At 40.2% G+C, this 21,331-nt stretch overlaps 1 protein-coding gene across 3 annotated transcripts; it reads left to right on the forward strand.

The window, feature by feature from the left end:
• The first annotated feature begins 386 nt into the window (after nucleotides 1-386).
• Nucleotides 387-21,087, forward strand: COL1A1 (collagen type I alpha 1 chain). Of its 3 annotated transcripts, XM_073683257.1 has the most exons (51): nucleotides 387-623; nucleotides 2,310-2,501; nucleotides 2,696-2,715; nucleotides 2,825-2,860; nucleotides 3,230-3,322; nucleotides 3,414-3,482; nucleotides 3,683-3,727; nucleotides 3,840-3,893; nucleotides 4,586-4,639; nucleotides 5,080-5,133; nucleotides 5,388-5,441; nucleotides 5,529-5,582; nucleotides 5,675-5,719; nucleotides 6,092-6,145; nucleotides 6,240-6,284; nucleotides 6,500-6,553; nucleotides 6,821-6,919; nucleotides 7,004-7,048; nucleotides 7,173-7,271; nucleotides 7,495-7,548; nucleotides 7,635-7,742; nucleotides 8,827-8,880; nucleotides 9,177-9,275; nucleotides 9,411-9,464; nucleotides 9,567-9,665; nucleotides 9,755-9,808; nucleotides 10,300-10,353; nucleotides 10,449-10,502; nucleotides 11,052-11,105; nucleotides 11,819-11,863; nucleotides 12,174-12,272; nucleotides 12,589-12,696; nucleotides 12,903-13,010; nucleotides 13,370-13,423; nucleotides 13,514-13,567; nucleotides 14,244-14,351; nucleotides 14,450-14,503; nucleotides 14,620-14,673; nucleotides 14,839-15,000; nucleotides 15,649-15,756; nucleotides 16,152-16,259; nucleotides 16,674-16,727; nucleotides 16,818-16,925; nucleotides 17,916-17,969; nucleotides 18,057-18,164; nucleotides 18,288-18,341; nucleotides 18,454-18,561; nucleotides 18,662-18,935; nucleotides 19,033-19,223; nucleotides 19,358-19,600; nucleotides 19,789-21,087. In XM_073683257.1, exons 1-51 carry the CDS (start codon nucleotides 542-544, stop codon nucleotides 19,933-19,935), a joined length of 4,335 nt encoding a protein of 1,444 aa, XP_073539358.1. In that variant the 5' UTR covers nucleotides 387-541; the 3' UTR covers nucleotides 19,936-21,087. The 3 variants fall into 3 exon arrangements, with proteins under 3 accessions (XP_073539358.1, XP_073539359.1, XP_073539360.1); XM_073683258.1 differs by lacking the exons at nucleotides 12,589-12,696; nucleotides 12,903-13,010; XM_073683259.1 differs by lacking the exons at nucleotides 10,300-10,353; nucleotides 10,449-10,502; nucleotides 11,052-11,105; ... (5 more) ...; nucleotides 13,514-13,567; nucleotides 14,244-14,351 and having other exon boundaries at nucleotides 9,755-9,799.
• Nucleotides 21,088-21,331: the final 244 nt, after the last annotated feature.

The raw sequence follows: 21,331 nt of genomic DNA on the forward strand, positions 1-21,331 counted from the left end.
TGCTACAACTTATTTATGAAAGAAAAAAACAAGAATGGACCCTAAAAAGTTTGGGGAATGTTAAGTGGGTCCAGGGCAGGTTGATATCACTGCTGGGTAGCCCATATAGTAGTAATATTGCAGGTATGGGAAGCCAAATTTTAGGTTCCTCATTAAGTTCAATGTGAAAGACAAAGTATCTTGTCTGGGCTAAGAAAGACTAAGCTAGAATAAGACTCCTCAGCCTTCTGCACAGGGAGGAGCTGCCTTTGTTTGAAGTTCTTTTTTTTCCTTAGGAGTCTGTGCATAAGATTGGTATTGGTTAAAGGGCTGGACCAATGTTCCAACCTTAAAAAAAGGGGATAGAGAGTGCAAGATCCCAGGACCCCACCTCTCAAAGTGGAGCATAGATATAAAAGGGGACCCTGTCCAGCTGGGACACAGTAGGAAGTTTCTGCTGGGGTCTGCACTGGAGATATACCACTAAACCTACCCCTGTATGACTAGGACCTAAGAAGATCTAGACAGGACCACAGAGAGTCTACATGTCTGATTGCTAGACATGTTCAGCTTTGTGGATACAAGATTACTGCTGGTAATAGCAGCAACGATCCTAGCAGCAAGATGTCAAGGAGAAGATGATGGTGAGTGCAACTTCCGTTATCTGCTCTGGTCTTGGATGGTCACCTACATCACCAAGGATGGGTGCACCTGAAGAGTCCATAGTAAATTGCTCAATGTCATAGATACAATGTATGCAACCTGATGCTCTCCAGATCCTGGTGCAATGCTGGGAGTTGTAGTTCTACAGTAAAACTTGCTTACCCATGCATCTGGAAAGCTCATTTTTGCAACAGTGGATATTAGTTCTGAATTTTGCATGCATGTACTTAATGGGTTAAAGGTATGTAGGGATCTTTGAAGAACCAACGTAAAGTGGGGGGTGGGATTCCTCTTTATCCCCTTTTCCTGTATGAGTTAATGCATTGTTTTTATTGAAAACATATTATCTCATGAGTGCCCTGACTTCTCTGCATGGAAATTGGGCTTGAGGGACAGAGAGTTGCATGTGGCTTTCATTACACTCTGTTAAACTCATCAGGTGGGGGGGAGCTGGATAATAAAATATGGTAAGGAGTGATTCATCTGGGATTGTTAACAGATTCCAGTATATAGAAGTCTAGACATAACTTCAGAACTCCAGCATCAGGATGCTTACTTACCATACTGGTCCAAGCTACTACACTGCTGCCACCTGGTGGCAACTATAGATATTTCAGGCAAGATGCAAAATCTATTGTTGTGTTCCATCTATCACAAGTGTTACTCCTTTTACCATTATAATGTATTTACTCTTTTTTTATTTAATGCCTGGAAATCCTTAAAAGGATTAACATACAATGTTCTATTTTTACTTCTTTATACGCTTTATTATTGTTTCCTGCCTATCTTGAACCACTGCCACCTAGTGGCATGAGAATGTAAAGCAATGACATTAATGGGTGGGGTGCGAAAAAAAAAATGTTTTGAAACTTTTGTTTAACTCCTGCATTGGGATTTTAGGTAATTTTTAGATATTTTTACAACATGTTTGCTATTTTAGTTATTTTTAGAATAATTAATTACGTAATTATTATTAGTTTTTTTTAATCTTTGGATGTTTATGGTAGCTGGAGGCAGTAAATGTATATATGTCAATTCTGTTCTTGTGAGATGATCTCCTCAGCCCCTATTAACATTCCACTTGTACCTGAACATGCCTCATCCTGTACATCCTCATCTTCTTGAAGGCCACGGTTTCCGCCTCTAGCACAGGATCTCACCACCAGCCTTTACTCCCACCCAAAACATTTTCACCTTCTCAGATTCCATTATTCCTCCTCCTCCTTCTCCCTCTGCCCTGAGCGCAGCATTACTGTATTCCCCCTCTTTTGTCCCTCATGGCTCAAGAGACTTTATGATGCACATTGGTTGGAAGAGACCCTAGCCTGGAAAACACAGATCTCTTCCAAATATTTTCTTCTGTTTCCTCCTCCCACCCTCAGTATTTTGGCAGCTTTACCCTTGTCACTGAGTCTGGTTGATGGGAACCAGATGATGGTTTTTTCTCTTGTTTCTTGCATTTAATCCAGATGTAAAAAAAAAAACAAAAACAGCTGTGCCCCCTCCTCCCTTGCACTTTAACCCCTTGCAAGCTAATGTGAAAGGTACTTTTCATGGTTTCTAGAGGAGATATGCTTCTCTGCAGGTGGGATTTCACGCTGACATTAGATTGTGATGGTCTACGTCGTGTGCGTTCTGCACTAACATTGATCATAATGTCGTTGCAGCCATCTTTTCTCAATGCACCCATGAAGGTACTAGGTATAATGACAGAGACGTATGGAAACCTGAACCCTGCCAGATCTGCGTATGCGACAGTGGAAACGTCCTTTGCGATGAAGTGATCTGTGAAGACATCTCCTGCGCAAACCCAGAAATCCCATTCGGAGAATGCTGTCCAGTATGCCCTGGCTCTGACTGTAAGAAATGAGATAAAAGCGAGGGGTGGTGGGCAATGTAGGCCTAGAATTTACAATGTCATATTGGTTTTAATAGCAAAACATCCCACAGAATAAAAACAATCTAATAAGCATAACACACTATAGCGTCACATGTACGATGAAGCCAATATCCAATAATTAGTAACTGAACCCTCTCTCTTTCTATCCAACAGTCCCAGAACCTCAAGTTGAGGTGAGTCATTTTTTGGAGAACATCTAATGTATAATCTATTATGTTTTCACTCTTCTTGATTTATACTTGCATCCTTGGCCTCAACTTTTTTATCCTTTTCTTCATTTAGGGTCCCAAGGGAGAGACCGGCCCACAAGGAGAGAGGGTGAGTGTCAGAGTTTAGGCCAAGATATCGTAATTGGTCATATCTTGCAGCGGCCCCTGAAGACATTAATTGACATATATAAGCTGATGACCTTCATGTCAAGGCTGAGGAGCTTTGCCTTTAAGCAGGCCGTTACCTGCAGGAATCTGATCTCTGCCCTTAGAGAGACAAATTCTGTTAAGAAATCCCAAGTGCACAGCTCAGGATCTCTACACTTACTTCATTCTGTCCGGACTTGTACTTAAGACATTCCACACTTTATGGGACAATAACTCTTAGTAATTACTTCATGGCTCTTATGTATAGTGAGTCTCGCTGTATGATATCTTAATACCTTCTAGTAATTGGGCATTTTATTTTTCTACAAAGGGACTACCTGGCACACCTGGCAGAGATGGCATTCCCGGACAACCTGGAATTCCTGGACCCCCAGGCCCCCCTGGTCCACCTGGCCTTGGCGGAGTAAGCATTCTATCTGATCATACATATTTTACCTCCATTATGGCTGATCAATCTTCACATCTAACCATGGTACTTCTTTTCTCCTCTACAGAACTTTGCTCCTCAAATGTCTTACGGTTATGATGAGAAATCAGCTGGTGTCTCCATGCCCGGCCCAATGGTAAGAAGTCACTAAATTGCATTTTACAATTGATACAATACTTCTGAAGGAAAAGAATGTCATAGTAACATCATATTACATCAAAGTATAAGTGCCTCCAATATTGTGTATCTTACATCTATGGGAAAGAAAATCCCTTACTTGGGGTTATGGTAATTGATATGGTAAACTCAAGTTGACTTCTTTTTCTTTTATTCTAGGGTCCAATGGGTCCTCGTGGTCCTCCTGGCCCTTCTGGCTCCCCTGTAAGTATCTTCAGGGAAGATACATTCCTAGTAGACCTCATGCCACCACTTGGCTTTGAGTGGGACGCATTATAGAAGTTATCTAACCTTGCACCCCTCTAACTTTTTACAGGGACCTCAAGGTTTCCAAGGACCCCCTGGTGAACCCGGTGAACCCGGTTCTGCTGTAAGTATCTTTTTACCCTCTAGATTTGGTGCTAAAGCTCTTCTGAAATGGATTTGAAGAAATTGGGAAAGTAAATAGTTATATCCAATTAGATCTATTAGGCCTCAGCCAATGCCAAAAGGCAATAACTTTTATGGCCTGTTACTCTGGAGACTGCCACATGGTGTCAATATGGTGTCATATCTATGGAGCCTATTAAGTCAATATGGTGTCATATCTATGGAGGTAGTCACATGGTGTCAATGTGAAGAAGAAAGTGATAATATGGCTGGAGACCTAATGAAACCCTTAACATAGTTTGTTCCCATTTAATAAAACATAGGCCTAGCAAGTTAATTATGTACTTGCTGTTTAGGCCTTGTTTACCGAATGTCGGTAAGGCCCTAATCCTACCAACTTCAATAAGCATTTATTGCACTGAGAACAATGCAAACCCCATCCCCATGATGTCCCTGTGTATACTTTTGGATTTTATTTGCATTTATGTAATCTTTTTTTAATGAAGGCTTCCCTGGCATAAAGCCCCAGCCATAGACAAAATGGAAAAACCTAGACCATTATATTACGCCAGTTTACTAGCTTAGTAGAGGTCCATGGGCATGGTACTGGATATAGTGCATGGTTATACTGCACATAAGGTTGGCCCAGTTTAAACCAATATTTTGACTTAATAAACATATTCTCTTTTTTAGGGTGCTATGGGACCCCGTGGAGCTGCAGGACCTCCAGGAAAGAACGGTGAAGATGTAAGTATTGTAAATTGAAAAGGAGAAAATATAAATTTATTTTGATTTGTATCCAATTAGGAATCTAAAAAGACAGAGCATATTTTTTTTTTATTGGTAGGACAACTTTCATAGACTGGATAATCCCATCTTCTAAAGTCATGTTTCATTCAGAACATTAGAATTAAGTGAGGTTATTTACTATGATCATAGAGAAGTTAGTGAAGCCCATTCTTGAAGAACCTGCTGTAAAGTAGGCTTCAGCCAACTGAGCTTCTCCAGCTCCATAGCAGACTGGCACAGTGTTACCTGCATGGCATATTCCAATGTTCTCACTAGGTAGGCCTCGGGCATTGTAGTACATGGATATTATACGTACCCTGCAAAGGTGGGGGAAACTGTACCCAATGGCAGAACGTTGTGGGTTCCTCTGTCAATTACCTGCCTTGTTTTTCCAATAGGGTGAAGCTGGCAAACCTGGCCGCCCTGGTGAACGTGGACCCCCAGGCCCACAGGTAAGAATATCACATAATTTTAATATTTAAGGGTTAAATAGTAAAGGTCTTTCTGGAGATAATAAGATGTTATCTGGCAATCATCTGAGATATATTTATTATTAACATCACAACAATTTCTATAAGGACCCTAGAAACTGTGAAATTCATTTATTGACTTTATTAGAGATTTGTTGGTGGTGAACATAAGGGACTTTGTAGTCATTATCTTATTATCAGTGGCCATGCCTAACATTCTCCCAATTACATTTTAGGGTGCCCGTGGCCTCCCAGGAACTGCTGGTCTTCCAGGAATGAAGGGACACAGAGTGAGTTCAACATGAAAGCATCATTCATATGTTTCATCCTCCTTCAGAAATGGTGCAAGATCTCATACCTTTCTTCTCCATACATAGGGTTTCAATGGTCTTGATGGTGCCAAGGGTGATACTGGTCCAGCTGGTCCCAAGGTAGGTTTAGCTTATACAACACTTTAGGTAATGGTCGAGTGACCAATATCTTCTTTATGGTGGTCTTAATTTGTTATTCTCTATCTGTTTAGGGAGAACCTGGTGCCCCTGGTGAGAATGGCTCTCCTGGACAAGTGGTAAGTAGTATTTTTTGTAAGGGGGGAGTTGATAGTTTTAAGGTCAGGGTACAACAATCCCACAATCCAGAAAATCAGAAAAACAAGCAAAATTTGGGTAATTAAATAACTGTATATATTACTTGGGTATATTCACAATATTTATCACTTATGTCTATATATAGAACATGGGTGGGTGAGGAGGCTATTTGTCATGATGGATCACTAGGCCTCAAACCAATGCATATGGCTGCTCTTAAGTCTATATGAGATAAGTGGTAATGACAATGAAAATAAACTTAGGTCAAATGGGAAACATTAAGAACCAAGGCAATATCATATGTAGTGTCGAACTTGTAGACAATCATGGGATTTTATCCTTTTCTTATTTAGGGTCCCCGTGGTCTCCCTGGTGAGAGAGGTCGTCCCGGACCCTCTGGCCCTGCTGTAAGTATATTGGTTCTTACCTCCAAAACCCTTGTGGTGTACTGAAGAATCATATAAGAGGTGTTAATGGGAATCATTTTCTTCTTTTCGCTAGGGTGCTCGTGGTAATGATGGCGCTCCTGGTGCTGCTGGTCCCCCAGTAAGTAATCTTGGATTACTATGAAGAAAAAAAAATTCTATGATGGTTTAAAAATTTTTAGATCTAATGGTAGTTAAAACTAAATGGATGCACCTGTCCTTTTAGAGTACACCAATATAAGTTCATTAGTTATTGTTATTGAGGATTTTCAGCACTTGAGAAGGAAGCAAATGTCTTCTGCTGTGACTTACCAATTTTATGTTCCATTATTTTAGGGCCCCACTGGCCCAAGTGGACCTCCCGGATTCCCTGGTGGTGTTGGTTCCAAGGTAAGACTTCATTCATCTGCAGATAGCACAATATTTTCAGAATTGAATCTCTGTATTATGAAGTAATTGTAACTATATGGCAGATAGATTACTAATTAAATGATATACAACTCAAAATGAAACAAAGTAGTGTAAGCCCTCCATACCCACCAATAGCTATGTTCATTATGCGCCAGCTAGACACACTTCTGGTCACATAATCCACATCTTAGAAGACTAGATAATACAGTTTATGCTCCACAGTGACCCCTATTCTTTATCACACAGGGTGATGCTGGTCCCCAAGGATCTCGCGGTCCTGATGGTCCTCAGGGTGCTCGTGGTGAACCTGGTGCTCATGGCCCAGCTGGTGCTCCCGGTGGTTCTGTAAGTGTCTTTGGCATCTTCATACTCAAGATTCTGGAATCATCATTAAGACAGATTCAGTGACTTGGGTCTTCTTTATTTTAGGGAAATCCTGGTACTGATGGTCAACCTGGTGCCAAGGGTGCTCCTGTAAGTACCCAGGATGATTTTCTCTTTAACCACTTTTATATTGCACACCTTAGTGCTACACACCAACCATTATGTTGTGTTGTTCAATAATTGCTTTGATCTATTTTTTTTTTCAATTATATAGGGTGCTGCTGGTATTGCTGGCGCTCCTGGTTTCCCTGGTGCCCGTGGTGCTCCCGGACCTCAGGGCCCTGGTGGGTCTCCTGGTCCCAAAGGTAACAATGTAAGTATAACACAAAACCTGTGCCCCCTTTTTGGGCCCTGTGAGTACATCTTCTGAATAGCTCATTTAAGTTAGTATAAGTCTGCACTGTGATTGCCCATGCTTGATTACATGTAGTCTTAGTATTTCAATACTGAAAGTGACGCCTAATTCTACATAGTATAAGAACTAGATTTTTTGTGTTAAACTGGGTCTAAAACGTTACTTTATCTTCACTCTATAGGGAGAACCTGGTGCCTCTGGAAACAAAGGTGAACCTGGTGCCAAAGGAGAATCTGTAAGTATCATCTTTATCTTTCTTTTTTAATTTGAACAGATCTAATCATGATGGAACCAAAATGCTCACTTTTTAATCTTCTTCAGGGCCCCGCTGGAGTTCAAGGACCCCCAGGTCCCTCTGGTGAAGAAGGAAAGAGAGGATCCCGTGGAGAACCTGGACCTGCTGGACCTCCCGGACCTGCTGGTGAACGTGTAAGTGACCTAAAAGTCTATTTTGCCAATTTAGCAATCTTGTCAGAATTTTTGTTTTGGACTTTTGGGAATTCCCGAAACGATCAATACATACTGACCATTTCACTTTCACTTTCACCCATCTTCTCAGTTACTTTACAGATTCACTGTAGTTAGTGGGGACTACAAAAGTATTAGTGTATGACTGAAAATTGTCTACCATGACATGTCATTTCAAATAAATCCTAAGGAAACCAGAATATTGGTTCATAATTGTGAATATGTAGTGTATAAGATGAAAGTTTTTAAGTAATGGTCATATTTCCAGACTAATATCTCTACAAGTATTTTTTGGCTGCTTTGCTTGTTTAAATCTACAGTAAAGTATATGGCAAAAACCTCCTGGACATGTAGAGAATTGAGTCCATGTTGTGGTATTCCACAACATATAGTCTCAATATTTTAGGGGACAATTCCCAGCTGATCTTCTAGTTTAGAGAAACCTGAGGACACTGGTATATTGGAGATATGGCCTAAGTCCAAGAAAGAACTGAGGGAAGTCATTTCTTAGGCCAGTGTGTTAAATGACAGTGATATCATATAAGGAACAGTGATAATCACTATTTCCTGTTGAATTTATTGGCTGTCTTTACTCTAGAAATTTTAATCCAGTCCACAATATGGCTGTCTTCATATATTAATTCAAGAACAAGGATCTCAGATCCTGTGCATTGTTTTGCTTCATGTATGGGAATGATAATATATACAAAAATGTCCCCTCAATTTTTTTTATCTGGCGTAATATTATTGCCTGGATATAGTGGTATTCTTCCGATGAGGTATTATCTACTTGGCCATTTATTAAGAGTTTCTTACACTCATGTAACAGTACTGAGCTTTTAAACATACATACAAGAAAGGATGGCAACCATTTTCTGAACCCTACTTCGTGATGTAGAGTAATATGTTGACATGTTGGTGGATCTTGGGCTCTGGTTTGTAACAATGGGCTTAATAATAGATTTTTTTTATCTTTTCATCGATCTTATTATTTTATGTCTACCTTTTGAGCAACATTTGTTTGACCATATTTTGTCATCAATAGGGTGGACCCGGTAGCCGTGGTTTCCCTGGTGCTGATGGTGCTGGTGGACCCAAGGTGAGACTTCTCTATGGACAACTTAATATTGATATTCTATGAAGTTATGGCTGAAATATAGCTACATTGAATCTCCCACTTGGTGGGAAGATGTAAGACTTCAAAATTAGTTGCCATTCTACTACTATTACACATTGTATATGTGTATGTGTATACCACACCCTGGATTGGATGGTAATGTCACTTGTTGTAGACATGACATTTTACTACTGGAGCTGATATGGCCATCTCTAATACTGTGACTTAAAAGTTATATTCTTTCCTGTATCTAAACATTGACTCTTGCTCTAACCTAGGGTCCCCCTGGTGAACGTGGTCCCGTTGGTGCTGCTGGTCCCAAAGGATCTAATGGCGAGTCTGGTCGCCCTGGAGAGCCTGGTCTTCCTGGTGCTAAAGTAAGAGATTATAACAGGACATAACACAAAAAGCCAAAGAGGGCGAAAAGCTCTTATTAAGAAATTAAATGTATGGTTCTCTGTTTACCAGGAGAATACAACTTAGCCTTGTTTCTTTCTGCCCTACCTTTTTAGGGTCTGACAGGTAGCCCTGGTAGCCCTGGCCCTGATGGCAAGACTGGTCCCGCTGTAAGTTGCCTTCCTTATCTTCCAGAACCACATCTAATTTAGATATACGTAACTGATTTTTGCATTCTAACATGTGATTTTTGTTTCCTGACTATGAAATAGGGTGCCCCTGGTCAAGATGGCCGCCCCGGACCTCCTGGCCCAAATGGTGCTAGAGGCCAGTCTGGTGTAATGGGATTCCCTGGTCCTAAAGGCGCTGCTGTAAGTGTTTTTTTATTTTTTTATCCAGTTCCTTCACAGTTTTAACTGGTTTGCAAAATGTGTTTAATATATTTTTCTAACTTCCATAGGGTGAGCCCGGAAAGACTGGCGAGAGAGGAGTTGCTGGTCCCCCTGGTGCAATTGTAAGTATCTCAAATATTAGTTTTAGTCAATAATCAACAAAAATGTAGCATATGTTCCAAGATTCAGATAATACAGTATACCAAGGGTGGACAGACAGAAGAGGGCCCCAGTGCAAAAACAGTATATGGGCCCTTTGCAGTGTAATGATGTGTCTATGACATAACCTGTTAGCTGCTTTGAGGGTGGAAGTGAGCTCCCTTTATCTTTTAGGCTGTGCAGCTCCATGGGTTGTACCAATGGTATGTCTACTTCTGCCAGATATATAAGAAGCTCATTACTACCGCCATCTATATGTGAGCTTCCTCCATCTATCCCTCTTCCAAACTGCAGTAATTCCAAACTTTACTAATTCTAAGTCACTAACTACCAACATCATATACCAATACCATAAGCTAGGAGTCACTCCAACATTGTAAAGCAATTAACTGAAGAGTAGCTTGTTAGGCATATTTAAGCCTTCATTCATAATGATATTCTCTGCCTCTTTTAGGGTGCTCCTGGCAAAGATGGTGAAGTTGGTGCTCAAGGTCCCAATGGCGCTGCTGTAAGTATTATTTTTTCTCACTATTGCTCAATAATATCTATTGAGTATTGGTTTCCCAGCAGATATAACTAACCAATGCCTCTATACTTTTGTAGGGTCCCGCTGGTGAGAGAGGAGAACAAGGTCCCGCTGGTCCCCCTGGATTCCAAGTAAGTTTTTTACTAAGAACATAGCAGCTGGCTGTCCTTAATTTCCAGGCCTTAGAAAGATGTTGTCCAACGTCTAGTTTTCCCAACCTTCCATACTCACATTGGCTGAGTGTACATGTATTCTCAATGAGAAGTGGGAGTAAGCTGATCCCTAAGTGGCAGCTTAGCTTCTGTGAAAGCAAAAAGATCAAGCATGTTGAGATTTAACATGCCCAAACATGCTTTCACTTAACATTTGCTGTTGTGGGAGAGTTAAGATACCATCATACACATCAGTTGTCTGGTAATGCCAAACTTGGGAGGACCTGTTGGAATTCATCTAATATATATGACCACTTTACATCTGAGCTTACATAGCTCAATTGAATTACTTTACAGTGGATGGAAATAATGTCTTGACCCTTTATGTAGTCATATGATTGCAGCACCATACAGCCACCTATGTTAATACTAATAGTCCTGGAAATTATTATTCAGCTATTTGCAACTATACATTAAACTAGTAAAACCATTCAGAAAAAAAATTCAACATTATTTTTACTTTTTTAGGGTCTTCCCGGATCTTCAGGTGCTCCTGGTGAGAGTGGCAAGCCCGGTGAACAGGTGAGGATACACATATAGATAAATGAAAATGTAATTGTTTGGAATACCCATAATGGATTTGAATTATTTTGCCACTAATTTGGTGTCGCTATTGAAAACTATATCCGATATGTATTAAGATCGACAAATCATAAGATATATTTTATTATTATCATTAATTATTATGGTTAAAGTTTGAGTAGATAATGTCAAACAAAAATCAAGTACAAAATATGGACTAAATAATTGACAGACCGGTACAGAGAAATAGGAACTTGCGCGTGAGGGCTTACAAACAACAAGGGAAGGGGGAAAAATGAAACAGGTGAGGGTAAGAGCTGTTTAAATGGTAGTGAAGTGTCAAAATGGTCTGAAGAGATGGGTTTTGAGGTTGCTTTTGAAGGTTTGAAAGATGGGTAAAAGTCTGACCAGTTGGGGTAGCAAGTCCAAAGCATTGGGGAAGATCAAGAGAGATCTTGGAGATGGACATATGATGAGCATCTACATGTGGGGATGTATCAAACGATCAGCTCAGATGCATGGAAGGGGCTGGTTGTGGACAGCCATGGTTAGCATCATATACTAAATGCTCTGGACAATGGGTAACCAATGGAGGCATTGGTAGAGGAGGTCAGAGAGAAAAGGTGGATTGCTAAAATACCTTTTGGAATAAATTTTAAATATTCAGTCACTTTTGGATTTAATGGTATTAACATTCAAACTTCTCATCATAGGGTGCACCTGGAGATGTTGGTCCTCCTGGTCCTGGTGGCCCAAGAGTAAGTATCATATATTTATACAGAAATCTTTAGACATTGACTATGACATTGATTATGTAATGCCCAATAGTCAGACCTTATACTGGTCATTGTATAGAAAGATTTAGTCTAAAATAGTAATTTGTAGTATTTTACTACCAGATAGCATTACTCTGATGGGTAATCTCTAGGGTATTCTATAACATTAGGCCTTACAGATACTAGTAAGAAACTCAACTTAGTTTAGACTAAAATTATTTATTAGTGACCCCTCTCAGTATGTCTGCCATAAATTTGATCATCTCATGCTTACTACCTTTATCTTATATAGGGTGAAAGAGGTTTCCCTGGTGAACGTGGTACCCAAGGTCCTCCTGGCCCTCAGGGACCCCGTGGTTCTAATGGCGCTCCTGGTAACGATGGTGCTAAGGTGAGTTTACCTTGACATGACCACAAATGATGGGGCACAATTTCATCTTCAGAGACCAAGTGATCAATAGTGAATGACTGTTATATTCAATGTAGATATTAAGAACATTTATACATGCTAAGTAAAAAGATAGAAACATAAAATGGACTGAAATAGTACAGTAAAACATTCAGATTTCTCAGTGTGAACCAGTAATGAACCATTAAATATTGGAAAATATGGGTAGTTTAGTCAATTTTATCAGGTTGTAAGAACCTTCATGCTCACAAATTTTAAGTTTAGTTCATCAAGTGTTCTTATGTTTTCCTTATAATAGGGTGAAGCTGGTGCTCCAGGTGCCCCTGGTGGTCAAGGATCCCCTGGACTTCAAGGAATGCCCGGTGAGCGTGGTGCTGGCGGTCTGCCTGGTGCTAAGGGAGACAGAGTAAGTGCCAATCCATGATTACATTTTTAAAGAATTATCTGAAAATGGTATTTAGTGATCTAATAATGCCTCAATTCACCTATTCCTTCTACTATTTCATCTCCTGAATTGTTTTTCTTCTATGATTCTCAAATTTATTTCTTACTACTCAATTTTACGTTATACTATATTTCACAGTCCTCAAATCTCTCCACTACTTCTTCCAGGGTGATCAAGGACCTAAAGGAAGCGATGGTGCTCCTGGTAAAGATGGTGTTAGAGGTCTTGCTGGCCCAATTGGTCCACCTGGCCCATCTGGTGCTCCTGGTGACAAAGTAAGTGGAGTCTTCCCAGTGATCAGGTGTTACACTTATACAGGAGAAAAATGGCCCCTAGCTCATAAGCAATAAAAAGTTATATTGACAAAATCTGTATACAATACATTTGAATATTTGCAATCCAACCCCAAAAATGAAATGGATACAAAAAGTTGTCCTACACCAGGCAAAATTTAGTTTTGCATGAGCAATCTTTTTTGGTCATAAAGCCTATGTTTCAGTGCATGCTTACTAATGAGGAAGGATGATATTTCCCCCTTATCCCATGTCTGTTATTGGGCTCTATTTTGTAGTGGGCCATGGTTATACTATTCCAGTGTTCATCATTGATAATAACTCATTGTTCCTTTACATAGGGTGAAGCTGGTCCCGCTGGCCCTGCTGGCCCCACTGGTGCCCGTGGTGGTCCCGTAAGTATCTCCTGTTAATATAAGTTGACCACCACCATTTTCACAGTCGTGTAATTCCTTATGACTATAGTCTGCCTATTTCTCCCATAGGGTGAGCGTGGTGAGCCTGGTCCATCTGGCCCTGCTGGATTTGCTGGTCCTCCTGTAAGTATTCAAGATTTAGTTTTTTGGTTCTTGTATACATCAAGATATTCTCATTGTCACCAATTTTTATATAGGAAGATATATGTTCTTTCCCATAGAAACCAGTTGAAACTTTTGCAAATAGCAGACAAAACTTATTTACTCCATTTTGGTGAATTGCCCTTATCTTTACTTCCAATATTATTGGCCAGGGATGAAGGATACTACATGGTTGAATGCTACTTTTTATGTAATTCCAGCCTGTGTTCCATAAAATATTAAGATAGGTAGTTTGTTAAATAAATGAGATGCTGTATGCTGCCTTTGTCTGCATATTGTGCATCCAGTGCACTGTGCGAGGCGCTGTTCACTTGTGGGCCATTCTGAGCTTTGCTATGGCCTAGAATTTTTTTCCTTCATCAGAATAATTAGATGTAGCTAATTCACCCCCAAAGAATTGGTTAGTCAGTTGTGGATACAAAGTCACAAAATTCCCAAAAATCCCAATTCCAAACCACAGAATCAATTAAATAAATTGCGTAAAAGCTTCAATACAGGTAAAGTTATGTGAGCTTTACTAACTCATCCCACACTAAATGTAATGTTTCTACCCATGCAGGAGTCTTTGTCAAGCATAATATTTTATGGTCCATTACCAAGTCAATACTCTGACTTACCTGTACTTCTCTCTCTTTAGGGTGCTGATGGTCAACCTGGTGCCAAGGGAGAACAGGGAGACAATGGTCCCAAAGGTGATGCTGGTCCTCCAGGCCCTGGTGGTCCTACTGGTTCTCCTGGCCCTGCTGTAAGTTCATTTGTAGATACTTTACACCTATCAGTTAATGATTATTATTTTTAATATTTATAAATTCATGATTATATGTATGCTTTTTCTTTATATAGGGTGCAATTGGTGCTCCTGGTGCCAAAGGTACTCGTGGTGCTGCTGGTCCTCCTGTAAGTATGAGTGAACTAGTAAATCCATTGATATATGTTCTTTTGACTCAATGACTGCTTGAGCCACCAATATCTTGTTTAACACAAGTTTCCTGATGTGTCTTTCACTTTTGTAGGGTGCTACTGGTTTCCCTGGTGCTGCTGGACGTGTTGGACCCCCTGGCCCATCTGTAAGTACCACCTTTGACCATGACATTACTCCTATGTGATAACTACACATACAAATAGATAGATCAATGTTGCTAATGTCTAATATAGGTTTCACATACACTATGGCATTAGTGATCAAAAATTAAGGTAGTGGTCATACTACATATTACCTTTATAATTTTTAGGGAAATGCTGGACCTCCAGGACCACCTGGCCCAGCTGGAAAGGAAGGACAAAAAGGAAACCGTGGTGAGACTGGCCCTGCTGGACGTCCTGGTGAACCTGGAGCTGCTGGACCTCCTGGACCCTCTGGCGAGAAAGGTTCTCCTGGTAGTGATGGCCCTTCTGTAAGTGTGGCCCTAATTGTGCTTATAGCCATTATTTTGTTCTGTAACAAAATTGAAGCCTTGATTGATAAAAACATAGAAAGTACCATAGGTTTTTTGTCTATGGTGTACGTACCATGTAGTGCATAAATACCCTGTGATAATGTGGCCACATAAGCAAGACCATTATGCATGGCATGGGAATTTATGTAAAAAATGAAAGTGTTATTCCCATCTTATAAATTTATGACATATCCTTAGATTATGCCATACATGTCTGATAAATGCAGGTCACTCTATTTGGACTAGTACCTATATCATCAACATGGGTCTCCTAACCCCATTTTGCCACTGCTGTGAGTGAAGAGTAGGCCGCACATGCACTTCTCTCTCTTCTCTTCTATGGGAGTACAGAGAATAACCAAGTATGCTTGCTTAGCTAGCTTCAGAACTCTTATAGAGTATGATCTATCTATCTACAATAGCACAAGATGAGGTCCCATTCTTCAGAGAGTTACTTATATCAAAAGGTAGACGTATATCTGTTCAACTGTTATGACATTTCCTATGGATATGCCATAAATATCTGAAATGGCAATACTCTAATAAGTGATTTGTTTTCAATGTTTGTGATACATTTCTGAAATTTATCTGATTTTGACTTTGTAGGGTCCCCCTGGCACTCCTGGACCTCAAGGTATTGCTGGAACCCGTGGTACCGTTGGTCTTCCCGGACAGAGAGGAGAAAGAGGTTTCTCTGGTCTTCCTGGACCCACTGTGAGTATCATATTGATATAGAATATTACACATCATTAGTGCATAAAGATTTCCCATTCTTGTAGGCCTCAACAGTTGTTGTGTAAATTATGTTACATCAAAGTTAACCTATTCCATTCAAAATGGGAGAAAATATCAGGCAATTGCTTAGTATCTAATAGTATATTTTCATCACAATTTCACATACTGTATATATACCGTGTATGTATATGTATATATATATATATATATATATATATATATATATATACATATATATACTGTATATGTATATGTATATATACACCATATATAAAACTCTCACACCATACTTCAGTATTACATTACAGATGTGCATCCCCAGTGACCATGTAATCACACTCATTTATTTTGTTTTCTTTTGCCTTACCATTTAGGGTGAACCTGGCAAACAAGGCCCAGGTGGTCCAAGTGGTGAACGTGGTCCCCCTGGTCCTTCTGGACCTCCAGGCTTAGCTGGACCCCCTGGTGAAGCCGGTCGTGAGGTAAGCCTTCTATGATATTTATACATTTACAGAATGAATACTCTTACTTCCCGACCAAAATATTAGGGTTATTATTAGTAGCACTATTACTTGTCCATGTATCTTCTAATTTAGTATTTGACAAAATGCAGGGGACTAAGACTGAGGAATGAGGGACATCATGGCTACTACCATATTGTCACCCTGTTTTATCAAAGCCCAGCCTGGTTTGGTTAATATACATAAGAAAGACATAGGTTTCAGTAATAAAAAATAAAATCTATGACTATTGTTAGGACACTCATAAAATAAAGACATTTGTCATCTTAGCAGGTGTAATACCATAGAGAACTAAAATGACTTATTATCTTCTATGCACAAAAAGGGGAATTGAAGGCAGCTCATCTTCACCTATAATCTGTTCTTCTACTTTAGGGCTCTCCTGGATCTGAAGGTTCCCCTGGTCGTGACGGTACTGCTGGACCCAAGGTAAATACCACCAATATAGCAACATTTGTTCAATTAACTTAGTGTAATAACAAAAAATGTTTCTTAACTTAATAATTTCATTCTCTATAGGGTGATCGTGGTGAGGGCGGACCTGCTGGTCCTCCTGGTGCTCCTGGTGCCCCTGGGGCTCCCGGCCCAGCTGGCCCTGCTGGAAAGAGTGGTGATCGTGGTGAGACTGTGAGTGTTCGCTCTTATCTCAACTTATACCATTAGATAAGTACTACTAAGTAAGGATTACTGGTTTTGGATCAAAGTTTTATTAGTTGCAATATTTACATTTTAGGGGTAGGATGCTATATATTACTAATGGACATATAGAAAGTCTTTGATATGTGTACCCGATCTAATTGAGAAAGTGAAATTTGAGCTTTGGCATAGCTATAGGGATTGCAGAGGAAGCAGTTACACCAGTTGCAAAAAAGAAGGCTAAGAGGAGACTTAATAGCTGTCTACAAATATCTGAAGGGCTGTCACAGTGTAGAGGGATCAGCTTTATCCTCATTTGCACATGGAAACACGAGAAGCAATGGGATGAAACTGAAAGGGAGAAGATACAGATTAGATATTAGAAAAACTTTTTGACAGTGATGGTGATCAATGAGTGGAACGAGAGGTGGTGAAATCTCATTCGATGGAAGTCTTCAAACAGAGGCTGGACAGACATCTGTCTGAGATGGTTTAGTGAATTCTGCATTGAGCAGGGGGTTCTACACAATGACCCTGGAGGTCCCTTCCAACTCTAACATTCTATGATTCTATTATTCTGGTTGTGGTGCATAAGAAGGCCCAAAAGCCAATCTGCCACACATTAAGTCCCTAGTATAGCACATGGTAAGAAGTGGCCCTCTTACATATGTAGTACTGGGGAGCAGGAGTTTCAGGTTATATCTCTGAATTTGAGGGCATTTCATCATAGTTACAAAAAGGAACATCTTATTATTTAACATAGTTCAATGCTTATTAGTCTAATAGTCATGTGGTTTCTGTAATCCATTCAGTTCAAGTCCCTTAGTTAGATTTTGAAGGATTTCAACACAAAAACTCAGGCAATGCCACTTTCACAAAATGTCAAACAGACTAATAACCAAATCAAAGATATTGAGTTAGCTTTGAAGATGCTGACTAGCTAAATATATTCCTAATTTCTTTCTATCTTTTCTTTTTTAGGGTCCCGCTGGTCCTGCTGGTCCTTCTGGTCCTGCTGGCGTTCGTGGCCCCGCTGTAAGTAGCCCTATTTTCTACACTTGCTTACATTTTCAACACTCTTCCTATGCATTTTTGAGATAACCAATATATTGTCTAATTTAGGGAGCTCAAGGCGCACGTGGAGACAAGGGTGAAGCTGGTGAACAAGGAGAAAGAGGCATGAAGGGACACAGAGGATTCAACGGTCTTCCTGGACCTCCTGGCCCCCCTGTGAGTACTTGTGTTCAATAAATAATAGATAGATAAGGAGTTTATTACTCACAGCTTTTCCTTTCCAGGTCTTAAACTTTTAAAACTTGAGTTTCATATAGAAATAATTCATCTCTATTTCAGGGCTCCTCTGGTGAACAAGGTCCATCTGGAGCTTCTGGTCCTGCTGGTCCAAGAGTAAGTATTATTTTATTGCAATTCTCCATCAGTACTAGAAGTTTATATGTGTAGGTTAGATTTATGAGATGTTTACAATACATATGATTAACTATGTACTTATAAATTATAGGGTCCACCTGGATCTTCTGGCAATGCTGGTAAAGATGGTTCTAATGGTCTGCCTGGTCCCATTGGTCCTCCTGGACCACGTGGTCGTAATGGTGATGTTGGTCCTGCTGTGAGTATCCTTATTTTTTTATTTATAGATTGGTCAAATTATGTTGGTGGTATAATCCTCCCTTGGCTAAAACATCAACTTCTTCTGTGATACAATTTAGGGTCCCCCTGGACCTCCTGGTCCCCCAGGTCCTCCTGGCCCTCCAAGTGGTGGATTTGACTTCAGCTTCATGCCCCAGCCTCCTCAAGAGAAATCTGATAGACACTACCGTGCTGATGATGCCAACGTCATGCGTGACCGTGATATGGAGGTAGACACCACCCTCAAGAGCCTGAGCAAACAGATTGAGAACATCCGCAGTCCCGAGGGTACCAGAAAGAACCCAGCCCGCACCTGCCGTGACCTGAAGATGTGCCACTCTGACTGGAAGAGCGGTAAGATTATGTGCTTATGATACAGATATGAGTCTTGACCATACCCATGGATGTTCTTCACAAAAATATCATATTGGCATTCCTCTTCTTTACACAGGTGAATACTGGATTGACCCCAACCAAGGCTGTACTCTTGATGCCATCAAGGTCTTCTGCAACATGGAGACTGGAGAAACCTGTGTGTATCCAACTCAATCCACAGTTGAACAGAAGAACTGGTACACAAGCAAGAACCCACGTGAAAAGAAGCATGTCTGGTTCGGAGAGACAATGAGTGAAGGATTCCAGGTAAGCACGAGCATAATACAATTCAATAGAATGGGATGCCCTAGTAATGGATTATAACAGGCCCAAACCATTTGTCCAGATGTCATGGCAGACAAATAGGAAGCATAACAACCCTTTTTTTTTTTTACTTACAGTTTGATTACGGCAGTGAGGGATCTGACTCAGCTGATGTTGCCATCCAACTTACCTTCCTCCGCCTCATGGCCACTGAAGCTTCTCAGAACATCACCTACCACTGCAAGAACAGCGTGGCTTACATGGATCAAGAAACTGGTAACTTGAAGAAGGCTCTGCTCCTCCAAGGCTCCAACGAAATTGAGATCAGAGCAGAGGGCAATAGCCGTTTCACATACAGTGTCACAGAAGATGGCTGCACGGTAAGTAAAATTCTGAGAACATGCGAACCTTGAGTGACAAAGATTTCAATATTCTTCCCAATTAACCTGTCCTACTACTGTAGAAGGTGGACTCATTGCACTATATTGGTGTCTTGTAATATACCAAATTCATTATTGTAATATATTATGGAAAAATAATATACTAATCATCCTTATTTCTTCTACAGCAACACACAGGACAATGGGGTAAGACAGTCATTGAATACAAAACATCAAAGACATCACGCCTGCCCATCACTGACGTTGCACCCATGGATATTGGAGCTGCAGACCAGGAATTCGGAATTGAGATCGGACCAGTCTGCTTCGTGTAAAAACAAAACACAAATTCCAGGACAGGAGAATATCTCATGCGGACTTGAAATTGTTGTTCCTCTCATCTCTAAAACTTTTCTTGTTTCCGTAAGCATTACACGAAAAAACAAACAGATAGTCATGCTTTGAAGAACATCTCTCAAAGGACAGACCACGCCCGTGTGTTGTGTTCACGGGATGGAGATTTATCACCTCTCCCATTTTCTGTGCCCCTGCTTACATTGGCCTTTCCAGAACCTTGAAGATGTCCTTTTCCCTTTGGAAAAAAAATGGAAATTATGACTGTCCCCGGATTTGAGATGATGAGATTCTTGGATCGATGATCCTAAAGTAGAAGAGGAGTAAACCAGATCATTTCATGTAATGCACCTTTTTTAAGAAAAAGAAAATGTTTTTTTTTGTTTTTCATTTGTTCAGGTGGCAAAAAAAATAAATATGAAAAAATAAAATTGAAGGTGTGTGGAGAGTGTTTTGGAATCATGAAAGACTTGGGTTTTGTCCTCTGGGTGTGAGTGTCTCCTTTCACTGCTTCTCCATCATTCTTGAAGTTCCTCTTCCATGCTAAGCTTCATCCTTGTCATACTGAAGGTCCCACAAACAGCTTAATATTGATGGCTCTTCCAGTGTTAGAAGGGTGAGCAGTGTAGAGTATTAATGTGTTTTTTTTCCTGAGACTACCTCACTGTTGTGTCCCATTCATTTGGTGCTAAGGTCTCACTGCTTCTTTGATGGTCTTCTTCATAATAGCTTCAGTTTTTGGTGCTAAGCAATAAAACGGATCTATTGTCCATATTTATCCCCTGTACCTCCCCTAAACAAAGGTGCTATTTTCATTCCATATTACCACCTTCTTTAAACCCCTTTCCCGTGAACACAAGGTCATATGGTTCTGTCTGTGTTGGTGTAATTCTCACCTTTTTGTTTTGCCTCGTCCTCTTTGTCTTCACCATTTCCTTTTCTCGTTCTCCTTCTTCCTCCTTCCTTTTTCCAACTTTTTGTCCAAACCAAAACTAGACAGTGATACCATGGGGTTTGAACTGAAAAAAAAACCAAAGGATCTGTACCTGTTTTGTTATTGTATAATAATTTGAGATGTTTTTAATTATTTTGATTGCTGAAATAAAGCATGTGATATGGTCCAAAACAGTCAATGTGATCGGTGGTCCTTCTCTATCCGACGTTGGCATCTCCCCCATGAAATTAGATATAACGATGTTGTGTTCTCCATATATTATTGAGGTTATGGAAGCAGGAAGAGGTCTTAATTAACTACTATAAAGTTACTTATGGCCTTACACCTTAAGAAGTCAAACAAGGAGCTTAACTTTACATTGGCCACGTGATTCTCATGTCCACTTTTGGAATAATAATTTCCCCCAGGTAAATGGCATTGTT

This window comes from Phyllobates terribilis, unplaced genomic scaffold, assembly GCF_046119375.1.
Source record: "Phyllobates terribilis strain yellow unplaced genomic scaffold, ASM4611937v1 Scaffold_5__5_contigs__length_657084704, whole genome shotgun sequence".
Lineage (NCBI taxonomy): Eukaryota > Metazoa > Chordata > Amphibia > Anura > Dendrobatidae > Phyllobates > Phyllobates terribilis.

What these genes read in the sequence shown, in the direction of transcription:
- COL1A1 (XM_073683257.1), top strand. Translation starts at nt 542, where the DNA reads ATGTTCAGCTTTGTGGATACAAGATTACTGCTGGTAATAGCAGCAACG. An exon ending in GTGGTGCTGCTGGTCCTCCT is followed by an intron (nt 14,504 to 14,619) that starts GTAAGTATGAGT and finishes TCACTTTTGTAG; the next exon opens with GGTGCTACTGGTTTCCCTGG. An exon ending in ATGGTGATGTTGGTCCTGCT is followed by an intron (nt 18,562 to 18,661) that starts GTGAGTATCCTT and finishes GATACAATTTAG; the next exon opens with GGTCCCCCTGGACCTCCTGG.